The following is a 23,231-nucleotide window of genomic DNA, read 5'->3' as shown; positions in this document are numbered from 1 at the left end:
AAAAGATGGTTCTTGTGTATATTTCATGAGCTTGATTTTCAAGAGTGTAGTTACTCATTATTTTTGCACTTGTGTAACGACAATCATGATCGTTCTTTGTTGGTGCATGATGTCAGTAGTTCAGTATCTTGTGTTTTGTCTGTGTCTGTAATTGTTTAGTTTGTTTGTTACGTGTCGAATACTGTTGATTATGTAAGTTCGCTGGTATGTATAAGCGAACTTGGGGACCAAGCGAAGTTATGACAACTTCGCCTAGCTTGTAGGCGAAGTTGTCGAGGTCTATTTAAACCTCAACTTCGGGTTTTAGGAAAAAGTCTTTTTTGAGAAACGAGTTGTTTTCGGTGATCTTCTGTATCACGGGTTGGCAATAGTAATACATCAAGTTTACAGTATTATCCAGTGTGTTTGTTTTACCAATTCAACGTACTAATTGTATTGAAACTCGTATCGTATTACGTGGGGATTCCGCACCCTCATGTTACGAGATACTCCTGTGTAGATCCAGCTGGAACCAACAATTGGTATCAGAGCGTTTGCTCGTGATTGTGTGGTTCGGGATTATCACACGGGTGTTAAGATCGTTCCGTTTGACCATTCCGGAAGGAGTTTACGTTGAAATACCTTGTTTTTGTCTTTTGTCCATCTTCCCCCATCAAATACTCCCTCGAAACACCCTCGCGTCCATCGCAATCAAACTAACAAATCCTGCAAAACCTTATTGTTCGTCAAGCGAAGTTGCCGCCACAAAACGTAGGGTTTAAGCGAAGATATAGGTTTGGCGAAGTTGATTAGCTACGAAGTTAAGTGATTGGAGAAGTTAAGAAGCAGCGAATTTGTCAAGCTAGCGATTGTTCATCAAACTTAAGTTTCAAGCGAAGTTATATCAACTTCGCTATTTGCTCACTGTTCACAGAAGGTTATTTAAAAAAAAAAGGTTTGAGTCTTGTTTCTTTCAACTATGACTTCAATAAACATCAAAGAACTGGTAAAGATGGAGGTTGAAGCCGGTTCAGCAACTAAAGCTCCAAAACTGCTTAAGGGTACCGATTTCGTTGCATGGAAAGATCGTTTTGAACAGTATGTGAAGTATCAAGATGCTAAGATGTGGGTTTGCAGGGTACATTCCACCAACATCCATGTTTGAAGGTCGTGAACAGATTAAGAAGTACAGTAAGATGGAAGAGGACGAAAAAAAAACGTATGAGGCAGAGAGTAAAGCTCATGCAGCTATAACAATGGCTCTTCCACAAGAGATTCTTCATACCTTCAAGAAATACAAAACTGCTAGAGAGCTATGGGAAGCACTAGAAAATAGATATGAAGGTAATGTGGGGATACGCACTTCCAAGACAAAGCTGCTAAAAACCCAATTCTCTGTATTCAAGTATTTGAAAAATGAATCACTTGATGATATCATCACACGATATTATCATTTGATGAACGAACTAAATAATTACTCCATTGAATACAAGGAAGAAGAGGTAGTAGAGAAACTTCTTGATGCTCTTCCACCGAAATGGGAAATGTACACTGTACTGATGAGAGAAGATAAAGATTTTGACAAGATTGATTTGGAAACAGTGGTCAATAAGTTACGAAATTTTGAACTTAACATGGTTCGAAAGGAGACACCAACTGATCAGGTTCAGGATCCGGGAATGTATGGTGCTAAAGTCACTCCGAGCCCAAGTTCAAAATTAGAATCCACTGCCTACTACTCTAAGGGGGAATCAAACTCCACTCCAGATGGTCATGTGATTCTCAATATGGATGGTGACGTATGTTTAGTAGCAGGAGGGAGTAATTCCTCAAAGCCTCAAACTACAACTGGAAATTTCTCATCCAATGCTCCAAACAATAACTACTCACAGATGCCTATGAGTGTGAAATCTGCTGAACAACAGTTTGCCCTCTATGCATCTTTCATTGCATCTTATGAGAACTATATCAAATGTAAAATAGTAGACCCGACAACTTTGGATGAAGACTATGATCAGATCAATGCTGATGATTTGGAAGAGATGGATCTGCAGTGGCAGATGGCTATGATAGTAAGAAGGGTAAAGAGATTCATGAAGAAAACGGGTAGAAAGTTCGTTGGAGAAAGACCAGGGTTTGATAAATCAAAGGTTCGATGTTACAACTGTCAACAAAATGGACACTTTGCTAAGGAATGTACAAATGAGAGAGTCGAACGAAGTCAAAACAGGCCTGCACAACAGAATGGGGGTGGTAGTGAAAATAGGGCTATGGTATCTCGACATAATGGTGGATACAACTGGAATATACAAGTTGAGGAAGTGTTCGAACATGCTAATTTGGTAAACATCAAAACTGGAGGAAGTGAGAGAGATACGGGAGAAGATCAGGCATACATGGCAGAAGTGAACGATCAGCTCTCTAAGGTATGTTCTGAACTTCATTGTGAACAATGTGAAAATCTGTCTGAACAATTAAAAACATTAACTGATCAGTTTGTTAGTTTGGATACTCAATTTAAAAACCTGAAAGAAGAACATCACTACTCTAAAACTAAAGAAAATAGTTACTCGGTAAAAATAAAAGCTAGTGAAAAGGATATCAGAAGTCTTAAAGCCAGTCTAGCTGAAAAATACAAGTAAGTGATCTTAGTTATGAAGTGTTAGAAGAAAAAATCAAACTAATTGCTGAAAAAGATAAACAGATAGCTGATTACCAGGTAAAAGTGGTGGAACTAAACAGAAAAATTGAACAATTTAGAAATTCTTCGGCAATGCTAGATCACATCATAAGTGTTCAACGTTCCCCGGTTAACAAAGGGGGAATTGGATTTTCTGAAGTTCCACCACCGTATAACAATAACTATACTTATGATCCTAGTGATCAGCAATCTGCGAATGTTGAGATTAGTTAGACAGTTCCAATCAAAGTTTCTACTAAAGAAACTGAAGTTAATAAGAGCGAAACGAGTAAGTCAAGTTCTAACGTTGCGATTTCTGTCCCTAGCTCTGTCTCATCAAATTCGAACAAGTCATCCGAATTGGGTGAGATAAAAGAAGAGGTTGTGTTACTAAAACTTGGGGAGGAATATAAGCCTGATGAAAAAAAATCTTCCCTAAATCCGTTCGTCCCACCATATGTTAGACAAACGGGTAGTAATTCAACCTCGACATCTGCAACAACTGTTGAGACGAAAGTTCAAAACAGAAATTGCTTCAGATGCAATAAAGTAGGACACCTTGTTGCTGATTGTCCTCTAAAACAGAGAAAATTTAGAGGTACGAGGCCTCCGAAAACTGAGAATAAAATGAATACTAATTATGATGTTGGTAAGAATGTGAACACATCGACTTTCAGTCATTGGACTAATCCAAGATTTCAAAGAAAGCAGTCTCGTTTTTTCCCAGTAAACTACCAAACCAACAATTATAATTCAGTTAATTCACGAAGAGTTGGATGGCCTCATAGCCAGTCCTCTAGAAGGTTTCCGTTCAGAACTTACAGAAACTATCCTCAAACTGACTTTGGGCAATCAAGGTACTGGATACCTAATAACAGGTTTACTCAACCCAAGACCAGAAGGTCTTGGGTCCCCATATTTTAATCTATTTCTTTAATTGTGCAGGAACAGTCAAACAGGGCTGTAAACAATATGTGGGTTGTTGACAGTGGCTGTTCCCGGCACATGACTGGTAACAAGAAATTGTTACGTGACTGGAAATCTGTTCAAGGAGGAAGGGTTAGTTTCGCTGGAGAGAGTGGAGGAAGAATCAGTGGCATTGGAACTGTGATAAATGGAAGAATAAAGTTAGAGAAGGTGAATTTTGTGGAAGAGTTGAAGCATAACTTGTTGAGTGTATCTCAGATTTGTGACAAAGAATACACGGTGCATTTTACTAAAAATGAGGCAATCGTTCTTTATCCTGGTTTCAAGATACCAGAGGCCTGGGTTGTGATGAAAGCTCCAAGAGAAAAGAACACGTATGTAATGGATATGAGGTCAACTGAGATGACAACAGAATAGTCATGTATTCTGTCAAAGTCATCTGAGTCTGAGTTGTGGCATCAAAGAATGGGACATATACATCTTCGCAAAATGAATTACATTGTCAAGAATGGGCTGGTACTTGGGGTTCCCTTGAAGAATTTTAAGTTTGAAGATCAATGCTTGTCGTGCAAGAAAGGAAAGCAACACAAAAAGCCTCATCACTCCAAGAAGGTTAACTCAATTGTCAGCACCCTAGACCTACTTCACATGGATCTCTTTGGTCCTGTGAATGTAAAGATTCTAGGTGGAACGTCATACTGCTTGGTTGTAACCGATAATTACTCTTGATACTCTTGGGTATATTTTCTAAAGACAAAGGATGACAGTTCAGTTGGTAATTAACTTGATTACCAAGGTGGAAAATATTATTGGGAGGAAGGTTAAGTACATCAGGAGTGATAATGGGACAGAATTTAAGAACTATCAGATGGAGATGTTTTGTCTACAGAAAGGGATAGAGAATCAGTACAGTGCCCCATACACTCCACAACAAAATGGAGTAGCTGAAAGGAAGAATAGAACTCTAATCGAAGGCGCCAGGACCATGCTGGCAGATGCTAAACTTCCCGTGGTGTTCTGGGCTGAGGCTGTGGCTACAGCTTGTTACATCCTTAATCGTGTTTTAACTGTTAAAAGATTAAATAAAACCTGTTATGAACTTATGCATGGTAGAAAGCTAAACTTGAAAGGTCTTGAACCTTTTGGGTCCCCATGTTCGATATTAAAGACTAACTCTAAATTTGGTGAGAAAGCTGACGAAGGTATTTTAGTTGGCTATGTTGTTGGGACACCCAACAGAAGAGTCTTTAATCTATCGAACAGCAAGGTTGAGTTGATATGTAACACTGACATTACTAGTTACAAATCACCAAGGCCTAGCATGGGACCGGCAGAGGCTTTCGACTATGATAAACTATTCAAATCTTTTAATGTGCCTTACTTGGATTTTGCAGACACCGATGAGAAAATGGACTCACAAATACTGTATGACGAGGAGGAGACCATTATGCAACGTCCACAATATGATGAGAATCAACCAACTTCGTCAAATGCAGTCGAAACTCCTGTTGTCTCGAAGGAAGATGAATTCTATAATCCATTTCACACTCAACCTCAGTCTCACACTGATGAACTTGCCACAAATCTTGAGAATAATCGGGAAGTCAGTCAGGTCCAGTCCACCAAAATTCACAAGAATCATCCTTTTGAAAATGTGTCGGTAATCCCTCTGATGGTGTACGTACTAGAAGAAGTTTGGATGAACACACATGTGTTTATGCAAGCTTTAAAGATACGGGTATTATAAATGAATGCTTGTACACCTGCTTCATCAGCCAGATTGAACCAAAGAATTATCAAATGGCACTGAAGGATAGCTCGTGGGTTGAAGCCATGCAGGAAGAACTGGCACAGTTTGAGAAGATGGAAGTATGGCAGTTAGTTAAAAAAACCGCAAGAAGTGAACGCTATCGGTACAAAATGGGTATTTAAATGTAAGAGAGATGAGAAGGGGATAATCATACGGAACAAGGAAAGATTGGTAGTAAAAGGGTTTAATCAGCAAGAAGGAATCGATTACAACGAAGTGTTTGCTCCTGTGGCAAGATTGGAGGCAATTCGATTATTTCTGGCATTTGCTGCACACAAAGAGATGAAAATGTTCGAGTTAGATGTGAAAAGTGCCTTTCTTAATGGTAAAGTCGATGAGGTGGTGTATGTTGAACAACCTTCGGGTTTCCCTAACCCAGATTTTCCTGATCATGTGTACAAACTGAGTAAAGCTTTATATGGGTTACATCAGGCTCCTCTTGCCTGGTACGCAACATTGTCAGACTACTTGCTAGAAAATGGGTTTGAAAGATGAAAGATTGATAGTACGCTGTTTGTCAGGAGAAAAGGGGGAGAGTTGTAACACCCCGACCAAAGGCGGATTATACATCGGGGCGCCACATATTGCTTCATTACTCGCGACACTATTGGTGTCAATATTTATTAATACACATTTTATTGCGCACGCGCAGCGGGGAAAATAAAGAACATAAATCAAACATAAATCAATATATTATAAATTATAACATTCAAACAACATTAACTTGTCTTGATACATTTTAATTCTAGGTCCAAAAGTAAAAACGTCCTACGTGTCCACAAGCTCCAAAACAGCTACTGCAAACCTGAACATGTGTTAAAATAAACGTCAAACACTTGCGTGTTGGTGAGAAATCAAGTTTAATACAATACATAGATAGCCATAAATCTGCGCGCAACACGTGTATGTCTGGTGTTTAACAAGGGTGCAATCAGATTGTGATCAAGCCTAGATAGATCATAGCTCATAGTTCATAGTTCAATCCGTGCTCCCAATTGAGCACAAAAACGAGAAAACATCTGTGCAAGTGTAAACAAAGAAAACCGTAAACGATAGGTCTCCCGTGTTCATCTAATGGTACCATGAAAACTTCGGAATAGGCCGAACAAAGCGGTTAATGATACACACATACAAATAAACAGCCAAGTAAACGTCCTCAACACATGGGATACTGCGCGACTAAAGTTCATAAACAGTTTAAGACTCAAGTTTTGTATGAACACATGAACATCCCAAAGCATTTAAAATAAAAAGGGATTAGATACGAGATAACTCACTTGATAAAGATGCGATGATAGATATGCAAGAATCAACTCTTAAACAAGCAAAGTTAACCTATAATTAAAGATTATTGTTTTAACGATTGGTTTTAAGTCTTGATTATAAGTTAGCATAATTAATAAGTAAACTATTATATATAATATATATTACCGGAAAAGCAGGAAGAACAAGGAGGAAGACGGAGGCAGAGAGGGGGGCGGCAGGAGGACAACGGCAGAGAGCAAAAAGGGAGGAAGAGATAATAAGTGTAGTGTGTGAAGTGTTAAGAAAATACTACTATTATTTATAGGCAAATCCAAGGGGACATAAACCCTAGAAAAGATCTCCAAAAGTAAAAGAAAAGATATCAACAGTAAAAAGTTCTGAAAAGTAAAGATATCAAAAGATATGGTAGCAGGGAAAAGAGGAAAAGCAAAAGGGAAAGCTGCCAGGGAACAGTAAAAAGCATGGGCGGATCAGATAAAGGTACTGGATAAAGCATGAAAAAGCAGATCTCAAAAGATAATGTCAGTCACTTTTTCTACCAACCAATGGGGTGGGTACGCATGCTGCGCCGAAAGTAACTATTCAGACATCAGATAGGTTAGGTCAACGGCTCAGAAGAAAAGACATGACAAAAGCAAACGGCTAGAATAAACAGAAGATACAAGGGTTAAGCGCGGGAAGGCTGAGTGCGCGAGCGCGAAGGCTGGCACAACAATTCTTAGCGCACTGCGGGAAGAATCACAAATCCTTAGTGTGCTGTGTGAAGAACTAGAATTCTAAGCGCATCGCGGGAAGAACATACATTCTTAGCGCATTGCGGGAAGAACATTCATTCTTAGCGCGCTGCGAGAAGAGTTCTCTTCACGCATCGCAGGAACAAGATGTCTTCACGCAGGCTTCCATGTAAGGAGTCTGGCGCGTGGAGCTGCAGACATCCTTAGGCGGGAAGAACCAAAGGACAAGCAAAGAGTTAAGGAAAAGGGTTCAAGGCTTAAGGGCGGGACGGCGACAAGAGGGAAAAGAAGGCGGAAAGAGAGGAGAGGGACGGAACGGCGGAAAGAAAGAGAGAGAAAGAGGCGGGAGGGAAAAGTATATTATTATTATTAAAAGTAAAATATAAGTATAAATAAATATTAAATCATAAAAGAAAGAGATCGGATCAGAGAAACGGGTACCTGGGTCGGGTCGGATCGGGTCAGATGTCACAGTCTCCCCTACTTTAAGAAATTTCGTCCCGAAATTTATCTCGAAGTAGGTTGCGCAGAGAACAGGTGCGGGTACTTGATCTTCATTTGATCTTCCCTTTCCCATGTAAACTCGGCTCCGCGCTTGGACTCCCAGCGAACTTTCACGATAGGGATACGACTGCGCTTGGTTTGCTTAACCTCGCGATCCATAATCTCAACAGGCTTCTCAACGAAATGCATAGTTTCATCAACTTGAACTTCATCAAGTGGAATGCGAAGGTTCTCGTCAGCTAAACACTTCTTGAGATTGGATACATGGAACGTTGGATGCACATTACTGAGCGCGGGCGGCAGGTCAAGTCTGTAGGCAACTTTTCCCACACGCGCGAGAATCTTAAATGGTCCAACATATCGAGGAGCAAGCTTACCTTTCTTCCCAAAGCGGACAACACCTTTCCAGGGCGACACTTTGAGGAGAACAAGATCACCAACTTGAAATTCGAGAGGCTTCCGCCTACGATCTGCGTAACTCTTCTGTCGGCTTCTGGCAGTCAGCAGATGATCACGGATCTTGGCGATTTTATCGGTTGTCTCTTGAACAAGTTCGGGTCCTGTGATTTGAGTTTCACCCACTTCGCTCCAACAAATCGGGGAGCGGCACTTACGACCGTAAAGTGCTTCAAATGGGGCCATACCAATACTGGAATGATAGCTGTTATTATAAGAGAACTCGATCAAAGGCAGGTGTGAATCCCAATTACCTCCAAAATCAAGAACACAAGATCGGAGCATATCCTCAAGAGTTTGGATAGTTCGCTCAGACTGACCGTCAGTCTGAGGATGATATGCCGTACTCATGTCCAAGCGAGTTCCTAGCGCAGATTGGAGAGATTTCCAAAAGCGAGATATAAAACGGCCATCGCGATCGGATATGATGCTCAAAGGAGTACCATGGCGGCAGACGATTTCCTTGACATAAAGCTGCGCGAGTTGCTCAACACGGTAGTTTTCACGAATGGGCAGAAAGTGAGCAGACTTAGTCAATCGATCCACTATTACCCAAATGCTATCATGTTTGCTTGCTGTCAAAGGTAACTTGGTAATAAAGTCCATCGCTACACATTCCCATTTCCACGTAGGAATTTCTGGTTGTTCGAGCAAACCAGATGGGCGTTGGTGTTCAGCTTTCACTTTAGAACAAGTCAGGCATTTAGCTACGAACACAGCAATATCCTTTTTCATACCGGGCCACCAATAAGTTATGCGCAAATCCTTGTACATCTTATCAGCGCCAGGATGAATAGAATACCGAGATTTGTGCGCTTCACTCAGGATATCAGCGCGAAGATTCTCATCAAAGGGAATCCAGATGCGATTAAGATAGCAAAGAATTCCACCCAGATTAGGGACAAAGAGTGCTTCCGCGCCACACGCTAACTCGGCGCGAAGGTTACCGTTACTGATGGATGCGCGCTGCGCGTCACGAATACGCGATTCAAGGTTGCTTTGAATCGGCGCGAAGTGAAGCTGGGTGCGCGGCAAGATACAGTTAAGCTGGCAGGGTTTTCAGCTGAGCGCATCGGCTACCACATTAGCCTTACCAGGATGATACCGGATCTCACAATCGTAATCGCTGATGAGTTCGTTCCATCGGCGTTGCCTCATGTTGAGTTCCTTTTGATCAAAGATATGCTGAAGGCTTTTATGGTCAGTGTAGAGGATGCACTTAGTACCATAAAGGTAGTGTCTCCAGATCTTCAAGGCAAAAACAACTGCACCAAGTTCGAGGTCGTGAGTTGTATAATTCTTTTCATGAACCTTAAGTTGCCTTGATGCGTAAGCGATAACCTTGCCTCGTTGCATAAGAACACAACCGAGACCTTGGTTGGATGCATCGCAATACACGACAAAATCATCATTACCCCCAGGTAGCGCAAGAACAGGAGCTTCACACAACAAACGCTTGAGCGTTAGAAAGGCTTCTTCTTGCTTCGAGCCCCAAATATATGGTTTACCTTTGTGCGTTAGAGCTGTTAAAGGCAAAGCGATCTTTGAGAAGTTCGAAATGAAGCGCCGGTAATAACCAGCTAAGCCCAGAAAGGAACGGATCTCAGAAGGAGAGGATGGCGTAATCCAGTTCTTGATTGCTTCAATCTTGGATGGGTCGACATGAATACCCATCTTGTTAACAACATGACCAAGAAACTGTACTTCATCAGACCAGAATTCATACTTGGAAAGCTTAGCATAGAGTTGCTCAGCTCTAAGCTTCTGCAACACCAACCGGAGATGTTGCTCATGCTCGGCCTTGGTCTTAGAATACACCAGAACATCATCGATAAACACAATCACGAATTTATCCAAGAAGGGCCTACACACCCGATTCATTAGATCCATGAAAACGGCGGGTGCATTGGTTAAACCGAAGGACATGACCAAGAATTCAAAATGGCCATAACGAGTTCGAAAAGCAGTCTTCGGGACATCTTCATCGCGGATGCGCAACTGGTGATAGCCAGAGCGGAGATCAATCTTCGAGAAACAAGAGGCACCTTGGAGTTGATCAAAGAGGTCGTCAATACGCGGTAAGGGATACCGTTTTTTAATGGTGAGTTTGTTCAACTCGCGGTAATCAATACACATGCGAAACGATCCATCTTTCTTTTTAACGAACAACACCGGAGCACCCCAGGGCGAAGAGCTAGGGCGAATGAATCCTTTAGCAGTCAACTCTTGAAGTTGGCTTGCCAATTCTTGCATCTCAGCGGGCGCAAGACGGTAAGGAGATTTAGCTACGGGGGAAGCACCAGGGACAAGATCAATACGGAACTCGACTTCACGAGCGGGAGGGATACCAGGAAGATTATCAGGAAAAACTTCAGGGAAATCACGCACAACAGGGATATCGCGAAGCTTCTTCTCTTCAGCAGGTTTAACCACATGGGCTAAGAATGCAATACACTTCTTCCGCATGAGTCTTTGGGCTTCGGCGCAAGACATAAGTTTAAGACCACTGGAGGGTTTTTCGCCGTAAATATGAAGATCACCATTTTCTCGAGGTATGCGAATCAATTTCTTGGCGCAAATAACTTCGGCGCGATTCTTCGAGAGCCAGTCCATACCAATGATAACATCAAAGCTTCCAAGAGGCATGGGGATGAGGTCGATCAGAAAATCGTTTTCGTTAAGGTTAAGCGTACAATCTTTAATCACTGAGTTTATTAAAACAGTTTCACCATTAGCCAATTCAACTGAAAAATCTTCTTTTAAGTCATCGCGCGGTCGCGCAAGCTTCTGTTCGAAGGCGCGAGAAATAAAACTTCGATCGGCGCCAGTATCAAAAAGTACAGAAGCATAAAATCCGTTAAGCAAAAATGTACCATTAACTACGTCATTATTCGCTTGCGCTTGGTGCGCGGTTATGTTAAAAGCTCGTCCACGCGTCACTTGGTTTGAAATCTGGTTCACCGGATTCGCTTGCGTAATCTGAACTTGTAGTCTTGGGCACGCGTTCCGGAAATGACTGGGATCACCGCAGTTAAAGCACGATCTGGGTCGTGGGTTTTGGTAGGTTGGTTGTGGATTCTGCGGGTAGACTGGTGGTGTTGGCGCAATTGGATTGGCGGGAAGGACTCTACAGTATTCGGTTGAGTGACCAATGCGGCCACATCGGTTACATTGTCGACACGGGGTCTGAGTTGGGTGGTGAAGTCTACAGGTTGGGCAAAGGGGTTGGTTTCCTGTGTAAGGTTTCTTAGTTGGTGGGGCAGGGAGTGCTGGATTGGTTAGGGCATAGTTGTGAACTACAGGGGGAGTTGGGTAGGCTGACAGTGGGTTAGGCGTGTAAACTGGAGGTTGATAAATGGGTTGTTGGGTAATGGGCGGGTTGGTAAGCGCATAGGCCTTGCGCCTGCGCTTGAGGTTGTTACGGTTTGAGGGTTCTGGTTTGGTTTCTGTTGGTTCAGGGGCAGTCTTGGTGAGTTTGGTCTTCTCAGTTCCCCGCAGGAACAGGGTTCCTGCTCTGACATGGTTGTCGCTGAGCACAGCGGCCAACTCAATGGCGTCAGAGAGGGTAACTGGGTTTCTGGCCCATACAGAATCTTGAATTTCCATGGGGAGACCCCCAAGGAATTTCTCTATGGCTCGGCGGGAAGGGGTAACAAGGTGAGGGACCAGCAGGCTTAGTTCATGGAAGCGCGTCGCGTACTCGCGCGCTTCACCGCTGTATTGCTTAAGATTCCAAAATTCCTCCTCCAGGCGCTTAATTTCGTTGGGAGGGCAGAATTCTCGCGTAAGAATTTCCTTGAATTCCTCCCATGTCATGCTAGAAGCAGCCTCTGCGCCACGCGCATGAGCTACTCCATTCCACCATGTAAGCGCTCTGGATTCCAGGACACTGGAAGCATATAGGGTTCGTCTGTCTGAGGGGCATTGGGTGTGAAGGAAAGTGTTTTCTATTTTCTCAAGCCACTGGAGCATCACGGTGGCTCCTTCAAGACCTGTGAACTTTGGAGGGTTACCCGCGTTAAAGGACTTAATGTTATAACTCGAGGTGTTGGTATTGTTTTGGCTCAAAGCTTGGGCTATTGCGGCGGCCATTTCCTGGGAACGTTGCTGTCTACGCATGCGCGAGGCTTCTCTTCTCTGAAATCGGCGAGATAGCGGAGGCATTCTATAAAAATTTTAATTTTAGTTAATATCTTGGTTTTAGCGCAAAGTTTTAATCTTATAAAGCTTGGTTTCACGGAGTCAGTTACAGTCAACAGTTAAAGTAAAATAAATGATCCTAAATGCAGACTTAATAAAGGTAACAAATTCGAATCAAGAATCGACAATTCATGTATCACCATGACTTTCCGAATTCCCAATTTAAAATATACGAGCAAACGAGCATTGGAGATTGACGATTCATGTATCACCATGACTTTTCAATCCTCAATATAAAATATACAAGAAAATGAGTATTGGAGGTTGACAATTCATGTATCACCATGACTTTTCAAGTCTCCAACCTCAGAACATAATCGTAAATGGAAATTGAAAATCAACTATTCATGTATCACCATGACTTTTCGGATTTTCAATCCCAACAAACGAATATGTAAGTAAAATCAATAAAAATCGAAATTCACAAAAATCGAAATATCGCGGAATAAAATCATATACTGCGCAAGCGCGAGCATATTCATAAATAACGAGTAATTAACAATAAGCGCGCAAACATGAGATTTCTCTCATGCGCGAGAAGGGACTCTTAGGTATTCTAGGCCGTTACGTCTAACCACCTATCCTAAAGTCAACGGGCTCTGATACCAATCTGTAACACCCCGACCAAAGGCGGATTATACATCGGGGCGCCACATATTGCTTCATTACTCGCGACACTATTGGTGTCAATATTTATTAATACACATTTTATTGCGCACGCGCAGCGGGGAAAATAAAGAACATAAATCAAACATAAATCAATATATTATAAATTATAACATTCAAACAACATTAACTTGTCTTGATACATTTTAATTCTAGGTCCAAAAGTAAAAACGTCCTACGTGTCCACAAGCTCCAAAACAGCTACTGCAAACCTGAACATGTGTTAAAATAAACGTCAAACACTTGCGTGTTGGTGAGAAATCAAGTTTAATACAATACATAGATAGCCATAAATCTGCGCGCAACACGTGTATGTCTGGTGTTTAACAAGGGTGCAATCAGATTGTGATCAAGCCTAGATAGATCATAGCTCATAGTTCATAGTTCAATCCGTGCTCCCAATTGAGCACAAAAACGAGAAAACATCTGTGCAAGTGTAAACAAAGAAAACCGTAAACGATAGGTCTCCCGTGTTCATCTAATGGTACCATGAAAACTTCGGAATAGGCCGAACAAAGCGGTTAATGATACACACATACAAATAAACAGCCAAGTAAACGTCCTCAACACATGGGATACTGCGCGACTAAAGTTCATAAACAGTTTAAGACTCAAGTTTTGTATGAACACATGAACATCCCAAAGCATTTAAAATAAAAAGGGATTAGATACGAGATAACTCACTTGATAAAGATGCGATGATAGATATGCAAGAATCAACTCTTAAACAAGCAAAGTTAACCTATAATTAAAGATTATTGTTTTAACGATTGGTTTTAAGTCTTGATTATAAGTTAGCATAATTAATAAGTAAACTATTATATATAATATATATTACCGGAAAAGCAGGAAGAACAAGGAGGAAGACGGAGGCAGAGAGGGGGGCGGCAGGAGGACAACGGCAGAGAGCAAAAAGGGAGGAAGAGATAATAAGTGTAGTGTGTGAAGTGTTAAGAAAATACTACTATTATTTATAGGCAAATCCAAGGGGACATAAACCCTAGAAAAGATCTCCAAAAGTAAAAGAAAAGATATCAACAGTAAAAAGTTCTGAAAAGTAAAGATATCAAAAGATATGGTAGCAGGGAAAAGAGGAAAAGCAAAAGGGAAAGCTGCCAGGGAACAGTAAAAAGCATGGGCGGATCAGATAAAGGTACTGGATAAAGCATGAAAAAACAGATCTCAAAAGATAATGTCAGTCACTTTTTCTACCAACCAATGGGGTGGGTACGCATGCTGCGCCGAAAGTAACTATTCAGACATCAGATAGGTTAGGTCAACGGCTCAGAAGAAAAGACATGACAAAAGCAAACGGCTAGAATAAACAGAAGATACAAGGGTTAAGCGCGGGAAGGCTGAGTGCGCGAGCGCGAAGGCTGGCACAACAATTCTTAGCGCACTGCGGGAAGAATCACAAATCCTTAGTGTGCTGTGTGAAGAACTAGAATTCTAAGCGCATCGCGGGAAGAACATACATTCTTAGCGCATTGCGGGAAGAACATTCATTCTTAGCGCGCTGCGAGAAGAGTTCTCTTCACGCATCGCAGGAACAAGATGTCTTCACGCAGGCTTCCATGTAAGGAGTCTGGCGCGTGGAGCTGCAGACATCCTTAGGCGGGAAGAACCAAAGGACAAGCAAAGAGTTAAGGAAAAGGGTTCAAGGCTTAAGGGCGGGACGGCGACAAGAGGGAAAAGAAGGCGGAAAGAGAGGAGAGGGACGGAACGGCGGAAAGAAAGAGAGAGAAAGAGGCGGGAGGGAAAAGTATATTATTATTATTAAAAGTAAAATATAAGTATAAATAAATATTAAATCATAAAAGAAAGAGATCGGATCAGAGAAACGGGTACCTGGGTCGGGTCGGATCGGGTCAGATGTCACAAGAGTTTCTTCTCGTTCAGGTTTATGTGGACGACATCATTTTTGCTGCATTAAAAGTCACTATGTGTCAGGATTTTGAAGCGGTCATGAAGAAGAGGTTTGAGATGAGCGCCATGGGCGAATTAACTTTCTTTTTGGGATTGCAGGTAGATCAGAAGAAAGATGGCATGTTTATTCATCAAACGAAATATGTCCATGATGTGCTCAAACGCTTCAAGATGGATGATAGTACCCCATTTGACACTCCAATCTGCGTCAACCACAAACTGGGTGCTGATTCCGACAGTGATGAAGATGTGGATCCCACTCAATATCAAGCAATCAAAGGTTCCTTAATGTATCTAACCGCATCTAGACCTGACATTATGTTTGTAGTTTGTCTTTGTGCTCATTTTCAGGCAAGCCCGAGGGAATCTCACATGAAGGGAGTGAAGAGAATATTGCGGTATCTCAAAGGCAAGCCTAAGTTGGGATTGTGGTACACGAAAGGGGGAGAACTGGATTTGGTAGCTTACACAGATTCTGACTATAGAGGTTGCAATCAGAACAGGAAGTCAACAACCGGTGGATGTCAGTTTCTCGGAGGAAGATTGGTGTCATGGCAGTGCAAGAAGCAGACCTCAGTAGCCATTTCCACCTGCGAAGCAGAGTACATGGCAGCATCAAACTGCTGCTCCCAGGTTTTATGGATACAACAGCAATTACGCGATTATGGTCTGAATTTCACTCAAACTCCTATTTGCATTGATAACACTGCTGCAATCTCAGTAACTAACAATCCCGTTAAACACAGCAAAACTAAACATATTGACATTCGTCATCATTTTATACGGGATTGTGCTGAGAAGAAATTAATTGTGCTTGAAAAGGTTGATTCTTTGGATAATTTTGCCGATCTTTTTACTAAAGCGTTTGACCGATCCCGTTTTCAAAATCTTGTTGAGCTTAATGGGATGATCAATCCCGTGTAACCTTGTTTTCTAAAAAAAAAAAAAAAAAAAACACCATCACTATCGCTTAAAATTATGTCGGTTGCTTAAGTTTGAAGGACATATCTTCGGATATGTTTGGTCCTTACTTCTACTTGTAGATTATGAGGATAGCCATTAACCAGATGACTGAAAGTGACCGGGGCGGTTTATGATGGGTTTTTATTCTTCCGCTGAAAAATAGTCGTTCATACTTAGTTAGACGGACACATACTCGTATGTGGTCGGTCCAGCTGATCCATTGGATCTTCAGGATATCCGTTTACCTGAAGACTTTGACTTGATTGGGGCGATAGGATTTAAAATTTTTTTATGGGAGATGATATAATTTTTCAAGTCTATAACTTCGTAAGAAGTTTCAATACGGTGTTAAAATGAAAATTGATCCAACCTTGGAAAGTGATAGAACAACTGATTTTGTGTGCTCAACTGGTGAAGTTATTAGGCCTAAAAGATTCTAGAACAGTCATTGTATGTTATGGTAGCTTTCTATGGTGCGTAAAAGTAGAAGTGATACAAACTAAATGTCCTCGATTTAATGTGGAAAACCATTTTGAGTTGTACATGTCTCCATATACATCTTTCCGAATGATAGGCAGAAAAGTGATTACCCAGTCATACATGAGCCCGTGAGTGTTCTGATTCCCGCGAAGATAGTGTTAAGTACCTGCAGTGATCCAGATTCGGGACTTGCAGTTGTCTACAATTTGGAGTTGTATTAATGTTCTTATTTGTATAAAAAAATGTATATTATTAAGCCTTCTGAAGCTTAAGTTGTTTCAAGTATCTAGAAAAAGGCAAGAAAGAATATTTCAAGCATAAGAAAAAACGGGAAGAAGACTCTAAAGATAGATGTGTGCTCATTGTTTAATCAGACACTACGGGTCGAAGTCAACTCGGGGTGACTTGGGGAAAGCCAAATACGCTTTGAGAATAGATAGGAGGCATCACAATCTCTCATGTGATGTCCATCTAAATTTTGAGCTTAATTGAACCTAATCTGTATCACAGAAGCGATGAAAACCATACTAAGTTTTATACCTGCTTACAACCTGTTTCTTTATGTCATAATACCGCTGAACATGGATCTATGTAACAGCCACTTAATTAGTATGATTCCTGTTAGGATCTTTTCTAAAACATGCAGGTTCTTGTCAAGACTGAAATTTGATCCCGTTTATTTTGTTATGCATTTTATCTTTTGGTTTAATTTCTTAAACTTTTGGTTACTCGTATTTGATTGTTTATTTTTCTTTTAACTTTATTTTAATTAACTTCACTACTGGCGAAGTTAGATAAACGGCGAAGTTGACTATGTGTTGACTAACTGGCGAAGTTGGAAAAGGGCGAAGTTAGATTAACTTCGCCCCTAGGATTTTTCTAAACTATATAAATCGAAGCGGTGGTCAAACTGGTCAACTTATTTTCAACATCAAACCCTAGGCGAACTTATCCTTGAATCAACATCCTCCGAATCTATTTATCATCTTCTTTTAAGGTTTCTAATGTTTTCTTGGTTCAAAATTCGTGTCACTCGGGTATCATCGTGTTACACAATGTCTGTTTTGATTCGATTTTAGTAAAACACTTAACCCACTTTTGTCAATCCAAGTTAAGATTGTTTTGATATAAATATGTTATTCGGAATCTTAATCGGACTACCTTATTCCTGTTGGTACTCTCTGATCAGCCATTCCTATCCCTAGCTATGTGTGAAGTGTGCGCCGTTCAAATGGCAAAGTTAGGGTTTTGGAAAACTTGACAAGTTCGCCACTCCCTTAACTTCGCTAACGATACAACTTCGCCCGTTCCATGCAGGGCGAAGTTGTAAACTGCTGTAATAGTTGACTGATCTAGCTCGTTTGTCTTGCAGATATGGCTGCTGTGGCAGGTGCTGGTGGCGCTGGTGGTGATGAAGGTGGAGATAATCACAGACAGTTTTTCCCGGGTCACAACATGTATATTACCTTAGATCTGGATGCTCGAGGAAGTGATGATTACCGTGAGATCATTTCGTTCCTCTTACGCTCACGCATCTTTCATGCAATCACTACTACTCTTCCTATATCACTACCGAACGTTGAAGATTTTTGGAACACAGTTGAGTATGATTGTCGTGTCGACCCGCCGATGATGCGAGCTACAGTTAATGAACAGGAGGTACAGTTCTCGGCAGATCAAATAAGGGTAGCCTTACAGTTTGGGAATGAGACGACTGAGGATCCCACAGACTTTTCGGCTAGTTTCAGAAATGGTGCGTTTCTGCGTATGGGGTATTCTGGTCCGCTGGGAGACTCTCAGATGCGAAAAGGATTTTTGTTAGATCAGTGGAGGTTTCTTATGCACGTGATGATAGTATGCATGTCCGGTCGCAAAGCTGGTACAGATGGTATGGGTGCAACAATGCAATCAGCTATGACCGCGTTGACTTATAACAAGCCTTATATCTTTAGTCAAATGATTTTTTATGAGATTTATCGTCAGAGACGCGCGGTTGCTAGGGAAAGATTTTTGATGTATCCGAGATTCCTACAGATGATTCTGAATCACGTAGCTCCTACTCTGCCTCAACGACGTCCTATCCGTTATGTTGAAAGTGTGAGTAAGAGGATTTTTACGCAATGCAGGTCATCGAGTACTCGTAGCAAACCAGAACTTCGTCCGAGGCACACTGCCCTGTTTGGTTACTTGGTGAATCCTGCATATGTTGCTCCTCCTGGTGATGAATTTCTTGATCCGGCACCGCAACAGGCCGATGTTCCTCAACCACCTCATGTGGTTCAACAACCACCTATGGTACAGCAAGCACCGACTACTGATCCGGTTGCAGCTCCGGAAGAACAGGTTGACCTTGAAGTCGCCTTTGGAGGGCAAGGGTTCTTTGACATGGAACGAATTGATCCAGCTGCTGAGGTTCAAGCCTCAGTAGCTGAGGCGTCTGGTGTGAATGTGTCCATGGTCGCTACATCTGTGGCGGACTCTGAGAGAACTGACTCTGATTCATCCACTGACGATATCATTGAGGCACAACAAATCCTTGCCAGACAAGAAAGGATTAATGGCAAGAGAAAGAAAGACTCAGATGACACTGAATCAGATTTTGAGGAGGATTTGTATCGTTTGGTACGAAGATCAAAGAAGGCACGGGTTGGTGAAAGTTCAAGAGTTGGTGAGAGTTTGAGGGTTGTTCATTTTTCTCCACCCTCGTTATCAGGTATGACTATGTTTCCTGCTTCTTCAACTGTCACAGCGCCAATAACCTCAAGTGTTCCCTTGGTGACCACGTCGTCATCTTTTGGTACTCCTCCAACCACATTTCAGTTTACCGCTCCAGAGATTGTCTCTTTACCACCTCCGTCTCTTACTCCATCGGAGGTTATTGCACGGTTTGTTGAGTCAACGGTAGTTTCTACTGCGGGGTTATCTGTTTCGATACCACCCGCGGTCACTATTCAGTCTACATCGGATATACCAGCAAGTTTGGGAATTCCTCCACCGTATGCTCAGGATATTTCTCACATGTGTTTTGATTTTGATGCTACTTTGTCTGATTCTGAAAGGATAGCGGCTTTTGAACGGGTAGTTGCTGAACAGTTAAGAATCAATCTCATCCAAACTCAAGCTATCCAGAGACTTGTGGCAGAGAATCAGTTACAATCGTCCCTCCTTGTTGAACACGGTAAACTATTTGATGCTCTACAACAGTTCTTAGCATCTCAGGGGGAGACGAGCTGCAAGGGTGATGAGTTGAGAACCAAAAAGAGGCAAGACAGAGACGATGATCCCAATGCATCGGAAGGTGCAGGTGGTGAGTTGCCAAGAACCGAACAAACTCTTGGGACTTCCACATCTCAGGGGGGGTCTGTTGGTCAGTCAGGCGGTACGGGTGGTGAGAATGTGGTAGTTGTAGATGATGAGGAAGCGTTGGGTAATGATGATGAGTTAGGAGATGATGTGTTAAAAATTGATGAGATTGAAAAGATAGGGGAACAAATTGAGATTGATAGTGAGTTAGAAGAAGGGGAGATTGTGGATGATGGTGTAGAACATGATATTCCAGATGTTGACAAGGTGAACGTGAGCCAAGATGCAAATGTGTCAGATGAGTCCGAGTGGGAAGAACAGCTGATATGGAAAGAAGGATGTGTTCAGTGGTTCTTCAAGAAAAAGAAGCCTGCAGTTCCAACAATGTTTAATAAGAGTTACAACATCAAGGGGTACGCTGAGTCCAAGAAAGGTATCATCTGCTGGTTGTATGACGAACAGTTGAAGTTGTTTGTGATTAAGCGTTATGATGGAATTCAGTATTTTAAGAAGGCTTTGAGATCGCTCAACACCTTGCCTGAGTGTGAGGTGAAAGATTTGGCTCGTTTGAGATTGATTAATAGGAGTGATGATGATATTGCAAGAATAATTGGAAAGATAGTATGGAAGGAAGCTATTAAGGAGAAAAAGTTTTAACTTCTAAAGCCTCAGAAAGGAAGGTTGGTTGAAGATAAGGAACGAGGAATGAGGGCTGATGGTAAGCCTTGGTTGGTGATGAAGTATAAGCCGATTCGGTGTTTAAAAGAGGTGCCGATGAAGATGATGCCCAAAGACGTGTTAAAGAATCTCAAGTGGTGGTACGTTGATTGTCAGACAGCTGAAGCTGTTATAGAAGATGAGGACGAACAGGAGATTCTCAGAGTGTATGATCCCATGCACTTGGTTAATTTGTCTCAAGCTGATTTGCAGGTACTGAACGATAAGAAGATATTCTACATTCCTGCGTGGAAGGATGAAGCCAAGAAGTACCAGAGGGTGGTCTCTGTCTGTGTAAGGCAGGGCGTCCATGCTTGAAGACGAGTGGTATGAAAGTTTTGGGATTACATGACACGAGAATGAAGATAGAGATATGAAGCTACTACCAAGGGGGAGTCTGTTGGTGCATGATGTCAGTAGTTCAGTATCTTGTGTTTTGTCTGTGTCTGTAATTTTTTAGTTTGTTTGTTACGTGTCGAATACTGTTGATTATGTAAGTTCTCTGGTATGTATAAGCGAACTTGGGGACCAAGCGAAGTTATGACAACTTCGCCTAGCTTGTAGGCGAAGTTGTCGAGGTCTATTTAAACCTCAACTTCGGGTTTTAGGAAAAAGTCTTTTTTGAGAAACGAGTTGTTTTTGGTGATCTTCTGTATCACGGGTTGGCAATAGTAATACATCAAGTTTACAGTATTATCCAGTGTGTTTGTTTTACCAATTCAACGTACTAATTGTATTGACACTCGTATCGTATTACGTGGGGATTCCGCACCCTCGTGTTACGAGATACTCCTGTGTAGATCCGGCTGGAACCAACATTCTTCTGATGTTCATGCCTTTGATGTTCCAATGCAGTTTCAAAATGTGCCAAGAACTCGACCAAAGTGAAACTTGCGTTGCAAAATTTCCCAAAGAAGTATTTATCGCTCTCTAATCTTGATGACGTGCGCATTAGACCAAACATGTTTTCTTCACGATAGTATGCTGGAATCCACGAGTCTCTAATCTGGAAAATACCTTTCAGCCAGACATGATCGTTTAACTGAAAATCGGTCATTATGGAATCCCACTCCTTCTCAAACAATTCGGGTGTTATAGAATCAGTCCATACAATATCACAAAACAAAGTCTTAAAGTCGGTAGTGTTGCATAGATTGGCACCGACATGTGAATGTAAGTTTTTTCAAAAAATTAGAAACAATATAATCATTATTGTTATAAAAAGGGGGGATATAATTAAAATGTAGTTTGTACCTTCCCAGATAATATATCCATGATATGCCACATACACAAACAGTGTCTAGAATTAGGGAAAACGTCTTCAATTGCACGCTTCATGGCGGGGTCTTGGTCAGTTACAACCACTGGGGATTTGTACCCAAAAGCACTCTTAAACACCTCAATAACCATGAATAAGTTTCAGCTATTTCATCTCCAAGTAGAGCCGCGTCAAGAGTAACATTCCTATTATGGTTGTCGATCCTAGTAAATGGAACAAAAACCATGTTATACCTATAAATGAATATAAAATGAAATAAATACACACTACTTTTATTTGTATAATTGAAAGGAAAAAATGAATAATATGGAATGAAAAGTTTTGTACTTGTTATGACGATATGTAGCATCAAATGATACAATGTCCTCGAAGACATAGAAATTTCTCTTTGCACACTCGTTAGCCCAAAATAAACCCTTCAATGTTCCATCTTTATTGGTAATATAGTCACATGAAAAATTAGGACAAAATTCCTTTTTCGCCATAAGACGTTGAACAACCATCTCAGCATCGTAGTCGCCAATGTACAAGTTAATCTTTCTTTTGTAGTTTTTGCAATTAGACTTTGTTGCGCCAACTTTATCGAAGCCACCATACAAGGTCCGCATAATGTTAAAAGCCTTCACTGGACCAATGTTGATATTAGCCAAATCATCTAACACCTTTTTGTGTGTAAATGTAAGCTCTCTTGAAGCAGTCAAAAATTGCATATCATTTTCGTTAACAAAAGGTGTATTGTGTGCCTCGCCGAAATATTTGACCCTATATTTGCCTTTATCAGTTAAAACCAAGCGGAGTTGTGCATTACATCCGGTTCTTTGAGAAGTTCGCCTACGCTCTTTTTTCCTTTTATAATCTTGACTAAGCGTGTCAACTTCCTTAACAGTTCTTGACCCTTCCTTGGTACAAACAAAATACTTGAGCCGAAGAACGTTATTAACGACCGATTGTGTGCCTTTCCTTATAGAAAATCCACCCGCTAAAGCATATCTTTTGTAGAATTGTTCTGCAACGTCTACAGAATCAAAAATCATACCTTCATTGGGTATCATTGATGTAGAAACAATTGGCGTGTACGTCTTAGTGCCGAAATTGGGAGAGATGTGTTGAATCCCAAGCTCTTGGTAGGTTTGTGGATCTGTGAAGTAAATACAAGGAACCTAATTAACTTGAAATTAAAATAACAAGGCTGAAAGTAACTAATCTACGCAGAATACAAAACAAGCCATAAGACACTATAATCGAAATACCAAGCAAAACACACTACAATCCAATATAACAAGCCATCCATACAACACTATAATTAACAGACTACAAAATTCTGAACCAGATTTTATCGGC

The 23,231-nt window shown here is 41.3% G+C and overlaps 1 protein-coding gene across 1 annotated transcript; it reads right to left on the bottom strand.

Moving 5' to 3' along the window:
- Positions 1–21,966: 21,966 nt before the first annotated feature.
- On the bottom strand, positions 21,967–22,942 carry LOC143556574 (protein FAR1-RELATED SEQUENCE 5-like). The gene is made up of 2 exons (XM_077045862.1): positions 22,218–22,942; positions 21,967–22,123 (listed from the first exon to the last, which is right to left on the bottom strand). Exons 1-2 carry the CDS (start codon positions 22,940–22,942, stop codon positions 21,967–21,969), a joined length of 882 nt encoding a protein of 293 aa, XP_076901977.1.
- Between the last annotated feature and the right edge of the window lie 289 nt (positions 22,943–23,231).

This window comes from Bidens hawaiensis, unplaced genomic scaffold (assembly GCF_021521415.1).
Source record: "Bidens hawaiensis isolate Kalapana, Puna unplaced genomic scaffold, B.hawaiensis_p1.1 tig00001035_1, whole genome shotgun sequence".
Taxonomy (NCBI): Eukaryota; Viridiplantae; Streptophyta; class Magnoliopsida; order Asterales; family Asteraceae; genus Bidens; species Bidens hawaiensis.
The sequence above is the reverse complement of the archived record's forward strand: the minus strand, read 5'-3'. Positions and strand labels throughout refer to the sequence as shown.

Coding starts and splice junctions, on each gene's coding strand:
- LOC143556574 (XM_077045862.1), bottom strand. CDS start 22,942: ATGATACCCAATGAAGGTATGATTTTTGATTCTGTAGACGTTGCAGAA. Junction 22,124..22,217: donor GCTACATATCGTCATAACAA/GTACAAAACTTT, acceptor ATTCATTTATAG/GTATAACATGGTTTTTGTTC.